Raw genomic sequence first — 22,566 nt, forward strand, 5'->3', positions numbered from 1 at the left:
TTACCGCGGCTGGCACGCCCCTCTCATCGTTCACCACCACGCTAATACATTTCTCTCTTCTGCTCCCCCTCTCGCCGATCCTCTCTCTCTCTCTCTTTCTTTCCTTCAACTCTAACACACGCGCCTAGACCGGCTCGAGGTGACACGACCTTCGCGCACGATTATAGCTTTTCCCGCTCGCGGATTACGCGAGCGCCAAAGTCGCGCTTTCCCTTAACATATGAACAAATGCGTATATATTTATTCGGTTTGAAAAAGGTTTCTTATTTTCCAATATGATTTTTCGTATTAATGATAAAGGGAGGATTTTTAAAATTTACGTGTTATTAATTACGCAAAGTGTGTGAACAATATTCACCTTTCTCCGTGAATCGCGTAGATTATTTTTAACGCTTACTTTTAAACAAAGGGAATGGGAAAAAAAAAAAAAAGGAAAAAGTTGACATGCAATGTTGAAGAATACCCCTTGGCATCTGCATTAGTGGTAAATATAAATAATAAACTTCTAATGGATATAGTCATAGATGTCTCTTACTATCGAATATCGATAACCGTTATACCCCATTACTCTTAACCCTGTTACGTCCATCCAATTTATTTTCTGCTCTATCTACAATCTATTTCATACATATATATATCCTCGCCTAAATTTCTTTCTCTAACGCCGAGAAAAATGTATATAATAAATGTGCATCCATCCTTTCGTTTCGCAAAATTAATCGCATCGGAAATTTTTAATCAATCGTAAAAATACCTTTTTCCGATAAATATTTCAAACGTATTCCTGGATCGTACGTGATAATTAAATCGATCGCGCACCGCAGCCAGCGACACAATGTCCACGCATTGGAAATCCGCGCGTTCATCAACCGCAAGAATTAAACGCCGAATCATCGAAGCGCGATTGGTGGGCGCGCAGTCGCGGACGTCGCGCGCGTCGGAATAGTTTCGTTCGTAATTTAATTTTCCACGAGCGCATACACACACACACACATATATATATATATAAAATAGAATCGACGCGTGTCGAGGACCGTTTAAACCGATACCGGCTCGATTGGCCGAATATAATTTCGCTGCTATCGTTATATTTTTACAAATATATATATACACATCGCAATTTTCAATGGAGAGAGAAAGAAAACGGAACGCGAGCGCAATTTCACAGTTATTAACCAACCAGTTACGTGACTAATGACTTAAACTTTAAACGACCGCTGCGGATAATCCGTCCGCTAGTTAGGGAAATTTCTTTCCACCCGTGTTTTCGCTTCTTCCTCCCCTCCGATCTTGAAACACACCCCCTCGAACCAGAGAGGAGAGAAGGAGAGGGAAAACTTGGTAGTTGGAGATTCTTTTTTTTCACTTTAGTTCGCTCTCTCTCGCGGCAACAAAAAGAATCTTGCATTACGGCAAGAGGCGCAACACGCGGTGGTGATACGCGTTTTCACCGGCGCGCAACAACCCCTTCCAGAAAACTGTTTAAACCCACCAGGCAGAATATTTTAATTGGAAGATCGCCCCGATTGCGTTGCCGGCCCGCGTATCCGCGATCCCCGCGAACAAAGTGGACAACGCGCGCTCCTCTCCTTCCCCCCGTCGCCAAAAGCGGCGAGGCCATCGTCGACGACTCCTTCCCTCCCTCCCTCTGGGATAAACAGCGAAACGCTGTTATTCGCCGGCCAACAATAATCTCGTATGCAGGGAGGAAAGGGGGGAGCAGGTGTGAGAAAGTGAGTTTTTCATGCGAGGCGACGAAATTACTCGAGCGAGTATCAAACGTCGCGCCTTTATACCCGGGCTTACAAAGAGGAGGCTCGAACGAGCACGAGCGCATTTCTTTAGAAAAAAATTAATCGCCGCAAAGCGACCACCTTTCGACGAATCGGGATCGGGATTATTATTCATGGTGGGGTTGGTTTCCACGTTCGTGGAATATTTTTTTTAATAACGATGATCGAAACGATTATTATAAATTTTGAGGGTGAAATGAAGTTTTCTTTAAACGTGGAAAAATGGAGAGTAAAGTAAGATACGAAGTAAATATTTCGATCGAGTTAACGCGCAGTTAACGCGCGATGATAAGGTTAACGCGTGGAAGAAAATGTAATAGCAGGATTGGAGATATAAACGAGGCGGCGAATAGCACGGGGTATGCTATTTCTATTCGCGGAGCGAATTGCTCGCAGAAAAGGCTGTGACCCGAAGACAAAGTGCGCGATACGCGGACTTTTTCATTGTTCATATAGGTATCCTGAATACGATTCCTGTCCTGTCTCGCGTAGGATACCTTTCACAGGCAGGGAACAACTCGGGTTGAGAAACACACACCTCCCGGCGTGCAACGTTATATCGTTGTTACCAACATTACGGTTCCCGAAACGTTATACACGCTACTTAACGGCGTGATCGATAGATCATTCTCCGCCGCGCGGATTTACATCTGCAGGAGAAAATTTCCAAACGATGGAGTCATCGATATAAATGCGTTTCCTCCGAGAGGGAAAGAAATCCGAGAAATTTTTCATTTTTATCGAGATAATTTACAATTTACAAGAAAGAAGAAAAGAGGAAGAAAATGAAAGTGAGAACCGCTGGTATGAAATTTTTATTACAAATTTCATCCGGGGGTCATCGACACGATCCACGATCGTAACGCATCCGCCATCTCCGCGTTGATCTTGAATTATCCCTCTTAATCGAGGGTTATATTCCATAAGCGTGGATAGAGGAGACAGGCGAAACGACGAGTAAGTAACGTCTTGGCGGCTGCGTTACCAACCGCACAATAAATTCCTTCAAACGTAATCCGCGGTGCGCGACACACAAGGCTCTCCACCGTACTATATTCACTTCTCAAGGTGAATGATGCAAATGCCAATGCGGTCGACGGTCTCTTTCAGCGGCGTGTGCAGCTCGTTGCATCCGTTCACTTCTCTCTCCGCTCCGTCAACCCAATAAACAAACGACAAACACTATTTTTATCTAATCCACTCTCCCAAATCATCTCGTCCATCCTACAGTCCTAGCCTATATATTTTATACATATATTTACATGTACGTATAATTCGGTATAATAAATTTCTTTCCCTACTCATCCTTTCTTATTAATTTCTCTGCCAAACACTGGGCATGGAACACATCATATCCGGAACGATATCTGCCACGAAACTGTCGAGGTCGCGACAGCGGCCTTAAGTCAAGTCTTCGCTTCTGTAGTTCGCGCGCGGTCGAAAGCTGTAATAACCGAGCCTCGTCGAGCCGTTTCCATTGCAAAACGTCGGGAAAAAGAAGGAGAAAACTGGCGGCCCACCCTTGCCGCCTCCTTCTCCTTCTCCGTTCCACGCGTTCCCTCTGTACGCGTATGTACACGTAAGTAAGTGTGTGTACACGAGCAGCATTTCCACCGAGCGATCTCGTTCCCTCCGAGTCTTTTTCGTTGGAGGATGAAAGTCGTTTTTTGCGGCCGGGAAAAGGTATCGGACAATTTAAGAAGGGCAGCGTGCCAAAATCTCCATCCTTCCTCGATTGGTCGCAACGGGGGGATGGTTCTTCGATGCAGCCCATCGAGAGGCCATCGCTCGCGTTTCACCTGCCCTCCTCGTAAAAACCGCGCTTTACGATTTCTCGAAACTGGCCGATCTTTTTTTCTTCCCCGTCCTCCGTCCATTCAATGTGGAGTGGCGAGGCGAAGCCAAGGACACCGACGAGCCATGACCACGCGATCGGGGGATGCAGCCGACAATGAGACGGACAGGTAACGATCCTCGCAGGTATAGCGATCTGTGGCTAACAATTTCAAGTTGTTGCTGCTTTCACGGCTCTAGAATTCTTGTAAAAGAAGTTTGCGCGATGAAGAAAGGGTATTTTTCTCGAAACTTTTGAAGGGAGGGGGAAGATTCGTACAATTTTATAGAAAGAAAAAATATCGAAGTCGAAGGAAATTGGAGGTCGATTTCGACACGATCGAACAAGACGCGTTTTCTATTTGAAGAACTGTGTCCGTCGTCTCCTCTCGTCGTCTTTTCGAAGGGAGAGAAGTGGGAACCGCCTCTCTCCGTGCCCAAAACCGTGCGCCGCGCTATAAACTTCCTGCGGTAAGGAGCTTAAAATAACCACGTGGAGAAAATAAGTGGCGGAAAGGGCGAGCCGGATCCGTTCTTGTACTTCGATTAAAGGATTCCCTTTTTTCGCTCCCGTGGAAACGAAGAGAGAGTGAAATTCGTTGCCACGATCTTTTTCCACCTCCTTGGGAGGTTTCTCGTTTTTATTTTTCGAAAACGATTCATTTTTCTGTCCACCTTCCCTTCTTCTTTTTCCTTTCCAAACTCGTTCCACGATCGATCGTTAACAAAGACACTACACCGAGAATTCCGTGATTCAGGTTCGTTCAACTTTGCCCACGGACACCGTATCTCTCTCCCTCTCTCTCTTTCTCTTTACACACGCGTTTCTCCGTCCCTCCTCCCTCGATGGACCGTGGAGAGGAGAGACCCACGAAAGCCGAAAAAATTCCACAGAGACGCCTGCAGTTCAATTTGTTCGCGGTTCACGCTTCGTTATTGGCTTTAAATCACGAACGGCAGTTTCGATCTGCGGGTGGTACCAACTTCTGTAAACAGGTTTGCCTCCCCGATCCGCGTGCTCCGTCCCGGGCCCGGCGCGACGCGCCAAGGCAAATTGAATTTTCTGCTAAAACAAAAGTCGACGCCAAGGTGTAAATTTTCTTCCCTTCCATCTTCTGACTCTTTCTCGAAACGTTGAATCCTCTCGGTGGAGGGGAAGGGTGGTAGAGATTGCGCACCATTCGATTCCCTCTTCAAAAGGAATACTCTTCGTTTATATAATATTTCGATGCATATCTTCATTCCTCTCTTCAGTTCTAGCGAAAATATCGATCGATAATTCTCCGTTTACAATTGATTTTTACCCTCCCTTTATCGAAACCCGCGATATATTATAAATTGACCGAGCTAGGGAAACGCATTTACAACGATCCATTTGTTTCCGTACGGATAAACACGCGCATTTTTTCCCTTCACACCCCCCCAATATATTAGAATCTCCAAGAGATAGCGATTACCGAACGCTTCCATACAATACCGTTCAAAATTATTGGAAATATCAATCTAAAAAATACCTAAAATTGAACAGAAATTAATCTTTAATATATTTTCTAAACTCTTTCTTTCACATCGTGAAGTGATGACTCTGTTCCTTTTGTTCCATTTGTTTCCGTACGGATAAACACGCGCATTTTTTCCCTTCACACCCCCTCAATATATTAGAATCTCCAAGAGATAGCGTTTTCCGAACGCTTCCATACAATACCGTTCAAAAGTATTGGAAATATCAATCTAAAAAATAAAATTAAACAGAAATTAATCTTTATTATATTTTCTAAACTCTTTCTTTCACATCGTGAATTGATGACTCTGTTCCTTATACGACGATATATATTTATCTAGTTAGAAAGAGAAGGGAGATTAGAAAATTCGCGGGGAAACGAGGGATACTCTTGAGGGGCAGTGTACGCGGGCACACGTACACGACAATCTCGTACATTTACTATTGCTATTATTACGAGATATCAACGAGCGTGCACAGCTGTCAAGCACGGATTATCTCCCATCCGAGCACCCGTGTCACGTGGCCGGAGAGTCCCATACCCGGCGTGTCCCACACCACGGACGTGACCCACTTGATCCCGTCCACAGTGTCCACACATAGTAGCCGTCGATCTGTTCGTCGATCGATCGATCGATCGATTAATAAATATACACGTATATATACATTATATACAACGAGGAGTATTATCACGAGTGGCACGAAGGCACGAGAAGTGTGCATTCCCAGCGTTCGAGCTGCCGCTAGAATTACGGCCGACATTGTCCCAGATTCTCGAACGGTGGCATACGGCCACGGATTCCCTTCTCCCATACAACCGACCGGGTTCAGTAACAATACGATTTACCGTCCGTACGCGCTCAGCTGGGGTACGCGTTACACGGGGAGAGAGGGGGAGGGAGAGGGAGAGAGGTGGTTTTTCGCGTGCCACGCGGTAAGTCACCGTTAACGAGGCGTGAACGCGCCGCTGAATTACGATTGTTTTCCATTTAGAAACGCGAAACACCGCCGCCGGTGACAACGTTGCGTATAATACGCGTGGTATCGGCTCGCGAGCAATAATGGCTGCAGCTCTGAGGAGCACATATATATATATATATATATATATATAATGGGTTATAGAGCGGTGCACGATGCTTTACACCGATCGACTAATATGCATGCCGTTCCATCCGTCGATGACGAACCCGTACCAAGGAGGGGGAGAATAATGTTTCACGTATGTGAGCGTTTCACATAGATATATGGAGGAGTGTTACGTGTACGATGCTAATTTTTCATCGTACGTTGAATTATTAATCGGGATACGGGCGAAAGGGCGCGAAACCGAGCGTCCATACACACATTCCCCCCCCCCCCTCCCCTCGGCGCGAGATTAAAGAAGTCGGGAAAGATCGGGCGAAGAAGGGAAGAATCGAGAGCGCGCGAAATTGAAACCCGTATTAACCCAGGCGCCACTCCCTTATAAATATTCCGTGTAACGATGCCTCGCGCTAGATTGATTTCCCAATTAAATGTAAATGAACGAGTAGTAGCCGAGGCTGTGGGTGGAGGAAAGGGAGGAGGGAGTGGAACGAGTTTTATAATGTCCAGTTGCGGGAAGAGAAGGGAAGGGAAGGGTTGAAAATCGTAGAGCGATCGGCGCATCGTGGCCGGTCAATAAATTAATTATTCCGTCCGGGGAGGGAGGAGGAATATAGAGAGGGAAGAAACGTGTACAACAACCGTTCTCTCTTATATATATACGTTTCTATCCTCCTCGACGAGGATTTATAATGATTCTCCTTTATCCTGGCTCATTTGTCCCAACGAAAATTTGCCCCGTCATCGACTTTCGACCTTCTCTTCGAGAACATCTTCTAAACACCTCTCGAAACCAACGATCTCGTTTCTTATTCTCATTATTATTCCTTCGAACGAAATGAAATCGAGAATAAATCTTTTTTACGGAGGAGGAATTGTCCCTCTACGATTAATCACGCGTGATCTCCCTCTTCCCCCCTCCGCAATTGTCGCGAGAGGAGGGACGGGTAATCTGAGGATGGAATCTTGGAAGCGTCGAGGCGTTGGGAACGCGAAAGAATCTGTTTGCCCGAGATAGGAGGCGAGATTGTTATTTACAAAGAAGAAGTCACCGGGATGATCGTGTTTTGTGGAGGATGGCCATCGCAAACATTTCGGCTTCCGTTTTCAGGGTGGTTAGCTCTCTGGCCATTCTCCCGATATTCACCGGGGCCTCCCACCCCCTCCCGGGTATTTATTCTGGCTCATTTGTCCCTCGGGAACCACCGCGTCATTCCAGGCGGGGAGAACCTTTTTTTCCCCTTTCTTTCTTTCTTTTCTTTTCTTTCCACTCTGGTATTTCGAAGGTCTCAGGTGTTAACTAAAAATCTAGCGTGGACTCGAACGAGACGAGTTTCGAATCCGTTCAACCACGAAATTCCACAGAGGAGGAGGGGAGAATAAAAGGTTTTCCCTCCCTCGAACGGAGCCGAGTCAGTCAGGGAAAATTCCTCGAAGAAGAAGAATTGGATTATCATTCGCTCCGTCATCCTTTAACTTAGCCCATTAATACATTAGTCTCCTATTTTCAAAATATTCACATATCATTTCTAGATATTTCTTTAGAGAGAATTTATTTAAAATTTCGAATTTTTTCATTCCAATTTCAATTTAGAATATCAAAAGAACGCTTTTTATCTACTGAAAATTTCGAAAATTGTACTTTCATTTCTAAAATCATCCTTTAAATTTCCTACCTACCTACATTTCAACATCCTATATATATACACAGGTATACTTTCTCTGCTCGTGATCATAAATGGAACGTAGAAAGGATATTTCGCGTCGAGACGTCGCGTCGTTCTCCACTTCATCTTCTCCCCATTCCCCTTTTTCCCTCTCTTCCAAATCGTACATCCTCTTCGTTCTAACGGCCGACTGCCACCGGTCAAAGAACATCACACGCGCGCGCGATAAATCGCGAGCACAGAGAAACAGAGATCGAGAAACTCGTTCGAAAGTAATAGCCGGGCCGTTTCAGCTAGATGAACGAGGATCGCTCGTTTCGAGGGTATATACGCGTGCCGTAAGGGGTTGCGTAATATCATTTCGGGATTTCCTGAAAATCCAGAACGCTTCTCGCGCTCCCCATTATTGCCGGGACGCGATCCTCTCCCCGTCCCGTGGCGGGATGCGAGGCCGTCCAATGCGAGCGCGGGAATGAAATAAATTTCTGGCGGCCGGGTATTCTCGGTGACGCATGCCCGTCGAATTGCCGCCGCTCCTCCCGTAATGAACGGGAGAGGATTCGTGTCGAGAGCGGTGCGCGCGATTCGAACAACCGTCCCGCCTGGCAAAAATAACCCGTGGCTGGCCGAAAACGTCGTCGACCAGGGAGGGGAAAGGGGGGAGGAGAGAGCATTTAGAAAAATGCTTTGGAATGACTTTCTTTCTTCAATATTCCAACACGCTGTATAATTTGAAAGAATTAGTCTCTCGTTCAAGTTTGAATGAAAATTCCTTCAATACGATACAAATTGTTGAGAACGATCGTTGATCTTTGATCAAAGGAGAGAGAGAGAGAGTATTTTCAATTTTATTTGAAAAATGGGTATACGAATATATTTAAATAAAAGTGAGATGGGAAAAAATAATATTCGGATGAATAAGTTTGGACGATTCGAAAAGCCCGCGGCCAATTTTCGGCGGGAGATTCGTATCTGCGCATCTTGCAAATGTTCCCACGTTAAACCAACAGACAGGACAACAATTAGCAGGGTTGTTCTAGGGACAAGGGGCTAGAGAGAAAGAAAGAGAGAGAGAGAGGCAAGAGCGTGCGTAATGGAGTCGCGTATCGCACGGCCATCTTGGCATTAACAGCCCACGTGGTATTATCCCTTGAAAAAAGGACAATCCCCGTGGTTTCTCTTCGTGTATATACCCCTCGTATATATATATAGAGAGAGTGAGAGAGGAGAGAAGGTTTGGTCAGGTACTTAAACACAAAAGTACTTAACCAAGAACATCGAAACTAATGGCGCCTTCGCACCAGGTAAAATTTTGCGGTCGTAGGAGGAGGGCGAAGGAGGTTGCCCGTTTTCTATCTCGTGTTCCATCATCCGTGGATGGAACCACAATTCAAAAGATTACGACCTTCGGAACGGAATTCTTTCTATAATTTTTTCCCTTTTCTTTTACTCCTTCTTTTTCCTTCTTCTTCTTCTCCTTCTTCTCGCGTATAACGAGGCCCAGGGATGGGACACGAAATTCCTGGGCCCAACGAAATATATATATATATAAATGACTCCTCTCGAGAATCCAATCGAGCAGCATGACGAGATGATACGCGTGAGATCAAACACGAATGTTTCCTTCTGTTTCTCCGATCCGCGCGAGCTTCGTCATCCTCCATCCCTATTCAACCTGTCCAATCAGAATTGCCTCGTTTCTGGACTAAGACAGACACGAGGCTTCTGAAAACTGCCTTAACAATTAATAATCGAATAATTACTCCATTCTCTCCTTCTTTTTCAAATCTGACAAAGATGGAAGAAGAAGAAGAAGAAAAAATATCCGCAATGGAGGAACAAAAAAGAAAGAAAGAAAGAGGAGAGAGAAAAAAAAACTGTTCCCACGAATTGAATGCCGCTAGGAAAAAGTACCATTCCAGACAACAACCCTATTACCCATCGAATGGAGGCAGAACGGATCCAAGAACGGGGGGGGGGGAGAAGAAAAACGGGGGGAAGAAAAGCCGGACAAAGGGGAAAACGTAATTTGACAGATCAAGATATAGACCATAGTGCACCATTCGGATCTAAATCGCGGGACCGTTCTCCGGATTCGGGCAAAATCTCTCGGAGAGATTCCTGCCTCTTTGAGGAGACACATTTCTCCCGAGGAGGCCGGTTACTATCGGCTCGAGGCTTGCTTCGCCTAATACGGCCTAAGAAAAGCCCCCTTCCCATGAAAAGGAAGGGAGGACTAGACTCTGCCAGAGTGGACTGATTGGCAAACAATTAGCAGGGAGGACGACGGCGCGAGAGAAGGGCACGATGAAGCGGTGAAACGCTTCGTGTATCACACGCCGGGCATCTTTGCGTCCGTGAACGTCCTCTCTGTACGCGTGTGTGGAACCACTCTCACACCCCCTCTCCCCCCCTTTTCTGCCGCTCGTGTCTCGAAACAATGAGAACAATGCCGGTTGGTCTTCCGCCGGAGCGGACAGACAAAGCCCGGCTCCACGACAAAACCATCGTCACCATCGTCACCATCTCCCCTCCCCTCCCCGCGTCTCGATTCATCCGTAGGCCTGGAAGGTTAAGGAATGAGTCGGGGGGGCCCGGTCCAGACCGAACGTTTTCATCCACTTTTCTATTTCATTTTTATATCCTAGAATTTATATGTAAGAATAAATTTAGATTGGAATAATAATAATGATATATTGTTTATAATATCAGGATAAGAAAATTAAAGAGGAAATCGAATTTTTCAATTCGGGGGTGAAGGCTAGAAATAGTTGTTGAGGATAGGAAAGAGAAGGAAGTTGCCGCGCTCATTATATTGTTTTGAATCGAGCGCGCCGTTGGCCGTGCGTTTTAATATAAGGGTTTTGGATTTCACGTGCATCCATCCACCGACCCCAAACCCCCAGAGAAACCTGCCCCCAACGGGCGACAGCTCTCCAGGGCGCAGAACGTGGAACCCTTCCCCCTCCATCTTTCTCCCGCGAAACTGCACTCCGATACGCCCGTTTTTATTTTCAGCAACCCCGTCGAATCGAGTCCTTTTTAATTGGTGGAACGTTTCCGTGCGCAACGCACACACGCACAATTTTTCCCTCTCATCTCGGCTCCATTTCTCGACCGTTGTTTCCTCGAATTTCGAAGGCATCGTTCCTTCCTTTGTCTACGAGACTATCGTAGAGGCATTGATCGATGTCGATTCGTACGAAATCGAGGACGGTTTCGGAATGTTGGGAACCGCGTTAAATGGCGAAAAGGCGAAATCCCCGCCCTACTACGACGTATCGATCGTTTTCTCTTTTCTTTCTTTCTTTCTTTCTTTCGTTTCATCTTCGCGCGTCGAAGAACAACGATTCCTTTGTCATCGGGAATCGTAACCGAATGAATTTCTCGCGATAATTGTTAAAAATCGTTGAGAATTTTTCCTCTCTCTCTGTTCTTCGATCCGTGAGAACGGATCGAATTTTTATCTTTACCGGTATTTTTACGAGGAAGATGGAATACAATTTGGAATTCAAGGCAAGTTTTATTTGTTGAAAATCGTTGGCAAGATTGACCGCACGTTCCACCACGATCGATATACACATATCGATACTTGTAACGGGTCTCGATCTTTCGTGTATTCACAGTGTGTTGCAGCTTCGTACCTCCTTCTTTTTCTCCAATTCCAAATAAAGATACGTTGATAATAATTTATTTAGAAATCTGTTCTAGCTGTGATAAAATAGTTGTAAAAGAAAAAGGTTAAAATTTTACGAATCCTTCCTCGAGATGAACTCGACACGAAATCGGCCAAGCTATAACCGACAAGGAGAGTATATACTGTAAAAAGAGAGAGAAAAAATGCTCTCTGTTAAAGAATGCAGTCCAATTTGCACGCGACTTCCTAAGAATCTGCGAGCAGATTCCTGGCCACCTAATTGCCATTTTACGCGCGGCCTTTTATCGTGAAAGCCCCGGCCACGAAACAGCCCCGGTTGGTGCAAGCCTCTTCAAAGGCGTTGCCAGCCCACTTTGTATTCCGCGAGGAACGCCGCCACGAGGTACACGCGTTGTGTTTAGCAAATTGTCGCCACCAGCGGCCGCTTAATCAGCAGAAAATCGCACCTGCAATCCCTCTCGATAGTCAGTCTCTCTCCTCCTCCTCCTTCCCTTCTCCGCTCGAAGAACTACTAGAAGTTTGATCCCGTGGCGCACGTGGTTTCGTGTGGTGGATAGGCGCATGTTCCAACATTCCTTCGGAAACGCGCTCGAAATCGTTGGCATCGTGTCGTTAACGCGTTTCTAATCGGCTCACGGACACCTTGGGAAACCGAAAACGATTTTTACGAGACGGGAATCAGAATTCTCTCTTTTTCTCTATGTTCCTCTTGCCTCTTTCCTCGGCAGAGTTTAAAACTGTCGCATCCGAGGGGGACGAAAATAGAATGGCGGGTTGGATGGAAACACCGGAGTCCACTGTTCGGATTCTACGGATAGAGATAAAAGTGCGTGGAAAAGAGGGGAGGAGCGTGGAAACTGCAATTGCGTTTATGGAGGATTTTGCACGTTTCGGTCAAATTGTGTCACATTATTAATTTTACACTTTGTGAGGGAAAGTAGGGCTCCGTCCACGCCGTTCTTTTGTTCCGGGATTCGAGCGTTTTTCAATTTTTCTCCCTTTTTTTTTTCTTCTTCTTCTTTCATCCGTTTTTTGACGACTGTTATTCGAACGTTTTAAATTAGGAGAATTGGAATAGATAAAATGTAAAGATCTGGCTAAAAATAAATAATAAATAGATAGGGAAGCTTAATTAAATTTATCTCAGAATCAAATCTATACAAAGAGTGATTTGTTCCATTCGATTTAATTCAGAAAAAAACATCATTGATAGAATCTTGAGCATTATTATAAAACGAATATTTTTATAACTCGAGTTTTACGAATTTTATGAAAAATTTTCGACACACTTAAATGACAAAATACGCCATCGAATTTCCAATCAATTAATATCGATACAATTTTCTTCACTTCCATAGTATAAAATTTTCGAATACAAAATCGATTTACACAATCCCTCGAATCTCTTTATTCCAATCAAACTAATTTCACAAAATTTTCCAAGCTTAATTATTCAAAAAAAAAAAGAATAATCATCCATTCAACAACACGTATCATTACACACGTGTCATTATCCTCGAAAAAAAAAAAGAAAAGAAAAGAAAAGGGAGGCCGATAATCAAGACTGGGAGCGTCCATTGACGGATTGTCCACGGTCCCGTTCCTCGAAGATCGAGCGCGACAGCGGCTCATTCACGGCTGCCCGCCGTGTTTGCAGTGCGGAGGATTTCGGGGCGAAACTGCTTTCGCGCCCATTTTTGTCGGAGGCAAGCGTGCAAGCTTGGGCTTCGTCGCCGAGACACGCTCGTTGTCGGAAATAACGACATAATGACATGGTGGAAGATGAGTGCCCGAGGTAGGTAAATCCGAGGCGAGGGTGCGAGCAGGGAGGGAGGAGAGGAGCAGAGAGCAGAGGTGTGGCGTCCGTGAGGAAGGTAAGAAAGGTAAGGGAGAGAGCGTGTGTGCGTGCGTGCGTGCGTGCGTGCGGAGTCGGAAGCGTCGCTGGCCATCGCTGGGTAGGCCGGTGGTGGTTCATCAAGCAGTTGAGGAGAGCTCAATAGCCGCTCTCCAAACTTCCTCTGCACGCGAACCCTTTATTTAAGGTCTAATTTTATTTTATTTATTTCTAATTGGAATTGGAAAATAATTTTTTGATTTGTGGATTTTCCGATTTTTTTTTCCAAGTCATCTTCGACCTGTACTTTTAGAATTTTTAGAGAAAATTATTATTCGTTGAATAAGCTTTTCTTAGCGCGTCACGAAACGCTTTATCGGTCTAATTTTACTTATGGCTCATTGGCAACGTGATTTTTCCATTAGAAAATTCACGGAACGTTGGATCGGCTGATATCTGCACGTTTCACAGAATCGATGCACGAACGAGTTTCTGGGTAATTATCCGAGGCAAGTAGAATGTTCGAAATGGAGGAGAGTAATATTTAGTATCGGGTTAAATGCATCACGGGTGGTATCGTTGAGAAAATCTGAATCGAAAAGTGGAATTTAATAGAGCTGTCTCGCGATAATGATAATAATTAACCGAGTTATTAAAAGAAAAATATATATATATAATTCAAGTACTCCGAGAGTATTTCTAATTTTTCATCCATGCATTGAAATATTTGTTCCTCGACTTTCGAATTTGAGATAAGAGCCAATTTTATCCTGATCGAAATTTTCAAGAATTGATCCGATTCTTCAGTCTCTAGATGTAAAAATAAATTTTAACCCGCGAAAAGAATCTATGTACACACTCTAATCTCATTAAGCCAGTGTGCTTAATAAACCACTACGCGTATCGTATCGATCCAGAAAGCCAATGATCCGGAGAGAAGGATTTTTCGCTTTTCACGCGTCGCTGTTTAATATAATTTTATATACAATCAAAATCAGGCAGGGAAATATTATATCGCGAATATCGCGAAATTTTCGAACGAGAGCCTAGGTGCGAACGTGTTAACCGTCAATTGCATCGCCGGGTATTTTATTTTATTTTATAAAACGCGACGGGGATGAATGAAACTCGCACGCTCTTCGAGGCGCTTGCAAACTCGAGCCAACTCAACTGTTTTTAAGTGTACGCGCGATGGGCAGCCAGTTTTACTACCTGACTCGATCCGACACTTGTCGCGGTTCGCTAATTTCCACCCAGCCTTATCTTTATTTAATATATATTAAAGAAACGTTGGTAATACGGCAAGCAAGATTCATATACGTATTTAAAAAGAGAAGGAAGAGGAATATAAGAGAAAAAGTCTACTCCGTGTCTAAAGGAGGAAGAATCATTACTGCCATTACTTCGTCACCCTTTCCAGACGATCGTCGACGTTAAGCATGATCAATACGAGGCGAATCGCGGAAAATTAATGCCCGTCTCGTGGCTGCGGCAGCGGTTCATCGAGCGTGAAGAATCGACGAGGAGGAAGAACGGGTTCGCGGACCATCCATCCCTCTCTCTACCCACCACTCGCCTCTTCTCACTCGCGCGAGACAGAGACGGAGGGATTAAGGGCGAATTTCAATCATCTCATATCTTGAGAGGAGATTTACAAAAATATTCTCAACAGTGGAAACTCGGAAAGGTACGTTATCTCGTAGATTATTATTTTCATTCGAACGTGTATTTACTCATTTCTGATTTGAAAGTTTGTATTTACGCGCGAGAGATATATAAAAATATATAGAACCTCAATCACTTTTACTTCCTCCTTTGTTACATATTTATATTGAAGAAGATTTTTTTTTAAACTATCATTTAAAGATTGACGAACGAACGAGTTGCAAAAAAAGAAAAAATTTCACCATGATGATCCAAGTTTCGAGTTTTTCAAGCATAATACAAATATACGCGCGAGACAGAGACGGAGAGATTAAAGGCAAATTTCAATCATCTCATATCTTGAGAGGAGATTTACAAAAATATTCTCAACAGTGGAAACTCGGAAAGGTTATCTCGTAGATTATTATTTTCATTCGAACGTGTATTTATCGAGAGATAAAAAGTATTCGAATAGTTATCTCATTTCTGATTTTTGACAGAGATATATATATAAAAATATATAGTGCCTCTGCAAAAATATGTACAAAGAGAATTCCAATACCTCAATTATTTTATTTTACTTTCTTTATTATATATAACGAAGAAGATTTTTTTAACTATCATTCAAAAATTGACGAACGAACGAGTTGCAAAAAAAGAAAAAATTTCACGATCCAAGTTTCGATTTTTCCAAGCATCATAATACAGATATACGAAGAAGATTTTTTTAAATTATCATTCAAAAATTAACAAACGAACGAGTTGCAAAAAAAGAAAAAAATTCACGATGATCCAAGTTTCGATTTTTCCAAGCATCGTAATACAAATATACGCACGATACAGAGAGATTAAGGGCAAATTTCAATCATATCTTGACATCGAGGAGAGATTTATAAAAATATACGAAGAAGATATTTTTTAAACTATCATTCAAAATTTGATGAACGAACGAGTTGCAAAAAAAGAAAAAAATTTCGCGATGATCCAAGTTTCGATTTTTCCAAGCATCGTATGCAGTGCGTATAAAATATGCAGAGAAAGAGAGATCAACGATGGCACGCTCGACACAGCGAATCGGCCCAATTTTGCCCACTATTTAGCGACGCCATGCCTCACCGCAGTCAAATTAGCCGTCTGTAGCGAGCACGCGTGGATACACGGATACACCCCATCCGCGGCGCAGCAACAATGCCTCGCTCGTTGCGTGCGATACACGTGAATCTGCAAATTTCATTCATCTGGACGGAAGGGGAGGAGAGGTATGGCTCTCTCGATTTTAGCCGGCTTTTTTAACCCGTCGAAACAACCCGTCGACACCTATGGCGTGTGTCTCGTTCTCCCCTCCCCTCCCTCCTCCCTCCTTTCCCCGATTTCACGCCGATCCTCGTTAAACCCGCCATTGTCACGTACTTTCGATGTAAATCATTCGCGAAACAAGTTCTCTCGAGCACGGCCGATTTCCCGTGTCCGATAAACGAGCCGTGCTACGAAAAATGTTTGCACAGTGGCGCGCGCAAAAAAATTCTTCCGCTTCTTTTTTTTCTGCTTTGTTATATAGAAGAGATAGAGAGAGAGAGAGAGTAATTTTTCCGTAACTCTTCTTTATTTAATCGATTCGATAAATTTGCTTGCGTTCGTTAGTTAGATTCGTGGAATATTTGTCGTCGTTTGCGGTTTTCGATCGATCGGCGGAGATTTCGAAAACTATTTAAACTAACACGCGGTGTGAAATAGCCGCTCGTTCATTTCTCGAAAGATCTGAAAGATCACTCTCTTCGTCGAGTTTCTCGTGCTCATTAGTCAAGTATCCTCGATTGTGCGTTGCTCGAATTCGAGAAATTCGAAATGTTTTATTCATACATATATCTTTTCCAAGAATACAGAATCGTATTACTCTTATTATATATATATATCGATGTTTTATTTCACAGTAAAAAAAAAAAAAAGGAAAACACGTACACAATAATTTATGATTTATAATCGTCGTCATGGAAAAAAATTGCAAGTGAAACGGCGCGAAGCGTTACGCAACTTTTCAGCCGAGGTTCGAGGTTTATTCCCGCCGAGGAAATTCGCGCCGCGGCTCCGCCATTAATATTCGTTAAAATTCCGGCGATCCTCGTTCACGGAAGAAAAACCTTTCCGCCCGACCAGTCCCCACGCATAAAACCGACTTGTTTCACGCACACAGTTTTAAACCGCGGAACGAATTCCATTCGCGTAATCGCCAACGCGGCTAATTGCTCGCAATATTTCCAATTCGCGCCGAATGTATATATATATATATATATATATATATATATATATATATAAAGAGGGAGACAAAAGAGTCGACGAGTTTCTTCCTTCTTCGAAGGGAGGGGAAAAATTGAGAGAGAGGGAAGATGGCGGATTAATAATTTAGAGGAAAGAGAAACAATTCTAAGCGCCGTTTCCATCGCCGCCACTTTATCATCGGGGGGGCCAAACGCGCGAACGTTCGCTCGTAAATAAATCGTGAATCCAATTTGTGGCCGCCATAAATCAATACGGGAATCACGATCCTCAAAGGGCGAGGAGAGAGAGGGAGAGAGAGAGAGAGAACTCTGACAGACCGGAACCGGCGACACGATCGCGTTCCTCCTTGCACGATTCAACGTTTAATAGGGATCCGAAATAGAATCTCGGCCGATCTTTATATTCGATCGGTTTCCTTTTGCGGGGGAAAAAAGTGTTTCGTTTTGTTGGATTTTTTAAACTTGTAAGAATATCACCTCTGATGATATTATTTATACTATCAGACGTATGTTCCTTGATTTTTTAAATTTGTAAGAATATCACTTCTATTAGATAGATTGATATTATTTTGTTCCTTGATTCTTCCTTTTTTATAAAAGAAGAATTAAAGAGAAACACTATAAACTTCATTTATAAAATACTTATAGAATATGGAACACGTGAGAGACGTGTTTTTAAACTTGTAAGAATATCACCTCTGATGATATTATTTATACTATCAGACGTATGTTCCTTGATTTTTCTTTTTTTGGATTTTTTAAATTTGTAAGAATATCATAATATTCTGATAGATTGATATTATTTGTTCCCTTGATTCTTTCTTTTTTATAAAAGAAGGGTTAAAGAGAAACGAATTTCATTTATAAAGAATACTTATAGAATATGGAACACTTGGGAGACGTGTTTTTAAACTTGTAAGAATATCATCTCTGATATTATTTGTTCCCTTGATTCTTTCTTTTTTATAAAAGAAGGGTTAAAGAGAAATGAATTTCATTTATAAAGAATACTTATAGAATATGGAACACGTGGGAGACGTGTTTTTAAACTTGTAAGAATATCATAATATTCTGATAGATTGATATTATTTGTTCCCTTGATTCTTTCTTTTTTATAAAAGAAGGGTTAAAGAGAAACGAATTTCATTTATAAGAATACTTATAGAATATGGAACACGGGAGACGTGTTTTTAAACTTGTAAGAATATCATAATATTCTGATAGATTGATATTATTTGTTCCCTTGATTTTTTCTTTTTTATAAAAGAAGGGTTAAAGAGAAACGCTATAAACTTCATTTATAAAATATAGAATATGGAACACGTGGGAGACAAAAAAAAGTGAAATTGGCAAAATCGCGTCGATCTCGCGTTATAAAATAAAATAAAATTAATCTGAAAATTTTCGAGAAAGATGTTAATTCAGTTGGTTGGGTAGATAAAAATGGTGGAAACAAGGGGGAAAGTTTCGAAACGAATCTTCGTCGACACGTCCTTGAGCTGTTTTCTTCGGACAGGTAAAACGATACGGGAAACAATAAAATGATAAACACTCACCATAGACACGGGAATGGGTCCTCCGGCGCCATTGGGGTAAGGATACGGCGAGACGAGGTAGCCCATGTTGAACGATGAGGTATGTGGCGTCGGGTCCACCTTACCTGTTCGAAAAAGGGAAAAAGAAAAAGAGAACAGGTGAGCACGTCAGGCTGGTATTGGAAATTATCGAGAAAACGGATCTCGATCGTGGGCCCCGTTAGGCGGGGCCCATTCTTAACACTTAACACTCCGAGAACCTATCGTTGTCACGGTTCCTTAATAATCTATCTTTAATTAAAAGATATACGCGTTTCTTTCTTTCTTTTCGTTTGTTTTTTTAAGATCTAACCTCGTCCAGAGTAATTTTCATTTAATCGGAACTTTTAATCCCGCGCTATGGTTCCTTGAACCATTTTTTTCTTTTTCTCTCGATCCAATCTTGCTTCCTTCCCGAATTAAAAATGTTACTCACTTTTGCAGAAAAGTTAATTAAATAATGTAGCAAGGAATTAGAGATATGCAAATGTAGCACAAATTTCGCTTTGAATCACTTTCGATCCAATCTTGCTTCCTTCTTTATTTATTAAAAATGTTATTCGGCAAAAAAATTAATTATATATATATATATAATAATCGTGTATTATTTATACGATTATTCAAATCTGTAAACCATTTTTAATTATTATTTCTTTTTGAAAAAAAAGAAAGGAACAAAAATTAACATAATTTCCTCCCTTTTGTCAAACGACTCTATTCGTTCAAATTAAAAACGAAGAATCCAACCCCCATTTTCTTTTTTTTTTCGTTAAATATGACACGCATGCATTATTTTCCCATCATTTTCACGATAACGATATGTATATATCATCGTGCAGTTCCGCAGGATTAATTTGTAAAAAAGAAAAAAAAAAAAAAATATGAAGTGCAAAAAAACACGAAGGCTCTGCGCCGGCAAGCGTGAAAAATCCAACGAGCCTTTTCACCCATCGAAGTTTATCTTTTCACGCTTATCCGGCGTAAACGGTCTTCGAATAATTATATCCGACGATTTCCCTCCTGGCAATTAAACGCGGCTAACCCGTGCACGCAACGAGCGTACACGGATACACGAGCTGTAGTTTCGAGCGAGCGTCCAATCTTCCACGCTGCTACGTTTACATTAAACCAGTCTCGTTTTAATGCATTTAATTCGCGCTTAGTATAAAACCCACCACCCGGGAGAAACATCGTTCCATCGATAGAAAATCGTGGATCCCTCTTTGACTCCAATCTCGAGGATCTAGGAAAGATCCTAGAAAATTGGCAAGTTCGTTTTGTTCTTGCCAATTTATTTTTACAAGCCTGAATTCACGCGCAATGTTAATTCAAATGCGATTAATCTTCTCGACGTGTAGTCGACAATCATGTGAGAAATAAAAGACTATATATATAAGTAATTTGTCCAACATACTACTCGAATTTGAATTAAATATCCGGATAAATTTAAATTACATTAAATCAAATGCAATACTTGATCTTTCGAAGTCTGTCAAAAAGAGTGAGAAAGGGTAAATTAAATTTAACCAAAAAAGATCATTTGCCTAATTGCCCAAGAAATAACCCTCAGCTCTTAGACCGAGAAACGGTCTCGATACAGGAGAAACCTTTCGAGTTTATCCGTTCCGCGAAACTGGATCGCGTGGAACAACAAGAATCCGCCACGAAGGACTCCCGCCAAGTGATACCGATCATCTTTCTGGGCCCGAGAGCGGGGCCTCGGTCCCGATCCGCTCAAGGCGGATCCCCGAGCGAGCGAACGAGCGCGAGAGAGAGAGAGAGAGAGAGACTCGGTCCCCGTTCCGCGAAACTCGATCGTTTCGAGAGGTAGAAACCTGCTTTCAGGATTCGAACTGATAACTATCGTCTCTCTCTCGTCTCCCTTCGAGGAGTTAGGGATCGGCCCCTTCCTTCCCCCTCCTTTCAGGGGGCCTAAGATGTTATCAGGGGGAGCGACGAGTATCTTTAGGTGATCGGCAACGCCATTATTTTATGGAGAGGAAAAGAGAGAAAGAGAGAGAATGATCCGGTCAAGGTAGCGGCGGTAGCGGCCGCTATTAAGTCGGCCACGATAGATCGCGAGGCTTTTTTACCGACCGATCTATGAAAAAGGGGTGGGCTTGGACACCTGATCCAAGATGATAAATATTGGTCTGAAAGTTTGAATCGTTCGATTTAGAACGGTTTTTTCCTTTCTCGTCACTTATTATTATAAGCTCGGTTATCGTACATTATATAATATTATTACGCTTCTTTCACAGTTTTAATTTTTTTCGAAAATTGGGGACAGAAATCCATCCATCGAAACCGGTGAAAATGGATCGTAAACGATGCGATATAATATTATTACGCGTTTTATTCTTTCACAATTTTAATCGGACTTTCTTTCCACCTTTCGAAAGAAAATCGGGGAGGGGGGATGGAAAATTCATCCATCGACACCGATGAAATCGTAAACGATGCGATATAATATTAATACACGTTTTATTCTTTCACAATTTTAATCGGACTTTCTTTCCACCTTTCGAAGGAAAATCGGAGGGAGAGATAGAAAATCCATCCATCGACACCGGTGAAAATGGATATAATATTAATATATAAACGATGCGATATAATATTATTAGGCTTCTTTCACAATTTTAATCGGACTTTCTTTCCACCTTTCGAAGAAAAATCGGAGGGGAGAGATGGAAAATCCATCCATCGACACCGCTGAAAATGGATATAATATTAATATATAAACGATGCGATATAATATTATTACGCGTTTTTTTCACAATTTTAATCGGACTTTCTTTCCACCTTTCGAAGGAAAATCGGAGGGAGAGATAGAAAATCCATCCATCGACACCGGTGAAAATGGATATAATATTAATATATAAACGATGCGATATAATATTATTAGGCTTCTTTCACAATTTTAATCGGACTTTCTTTCCACCTTTCGAAGAAAAATCGGAGGGGAGAGATGGAAAATCCATCCATCGACACCGCTGAAAATGGATATAATATTAATATATAAACGATGCGATATAATATTATTACGCGTTTTTTTCACAATTTTAATCGGACTTTCTTTTCACCTTTCGAAGGAAAATCGGGGAGGATCGATACAATATTATTACGCGTTTTATTCTTTCACAATTTTAATCCGACTTTCTTTCCACTTTTCGAAGAAAAATCGGAGGGAGAGATGGAAAATCCATCCATCGACACCGGTGAAATCGTAAACGATGCGATATAATATTACGCGTTTTATTCTTTCACAGTTTTAATCGGACTTTCTTTCGAAGGAAAATCGGGGAGGGGAGAGATGGAAAATCCATCGACACCGGTGAAAATGGATCGTAAACGATGCGTCGCGACGGAGATCCGCAACGAGAGCAACGCGACGACAGCGGTGGACGGTAGTGATAAATCAGTCGAGCGGCCGAGAGCCGCGCGGTTAATTAATACTTCGGCAAAGAGCGGTCTGAACAGGCCGCGCGAACCTCGCGTCGACCATGAAAGAGTTAATTCTTCGACTCGCGGGCAAGAGATGATCTCGATCGTCCCCCGTCCGTTGCCGAGGGACCGTTGACCTTTTCTGCGGGTTCCTCGACTTTATTAAATCCGCAGCGAGGCGAGCAGTGCGTGGATCAAAATTCTCGATCGAGCGAAGGAACAGGGTTCGATAGTTTTCTCGGCGTGGAAACCGTTTCCG

The 22,566-nt window shown here is 42.6% G+C and overlaps 1 protein-coding gene across 1 annotated transcript in view; it reads right to left on the bottom strand.

The window, feature by feature from the left end:
* The window catches only part of LOC102654533 (protein pangolin, isoforms A/H/I/S), a 149,438-nt gene that overhangs the window by 95,524 nt on the left and 31,348 nt on the right, over nt 1-22,566 (bottom strand). Inside the window, exon 3 of the mRNA XM_006558737.3 lies at nt 18,846-18,949. Coding sequence (XP_006558800.1) covers nt 18,846-18,949 — 104 coding nt within the window. The remainder of the gene's footprint in view (nt 1-18,845; nt 18,950-22,566) is intronic.

Source organism: Apis mellifera, linkage group LG4 (assembly GCF_003254395.2).
Source record: "Apis mellifera strain DH4 linkage group LG4, Amel_HAv3.1, whole genome shotgun sequence".
Taxonomy (NCBI): Eukaryota; Metazoa; Arthropoda; class Insecta; order Hymenoptera; family Apidae; genus Apis; species Apis mellifera.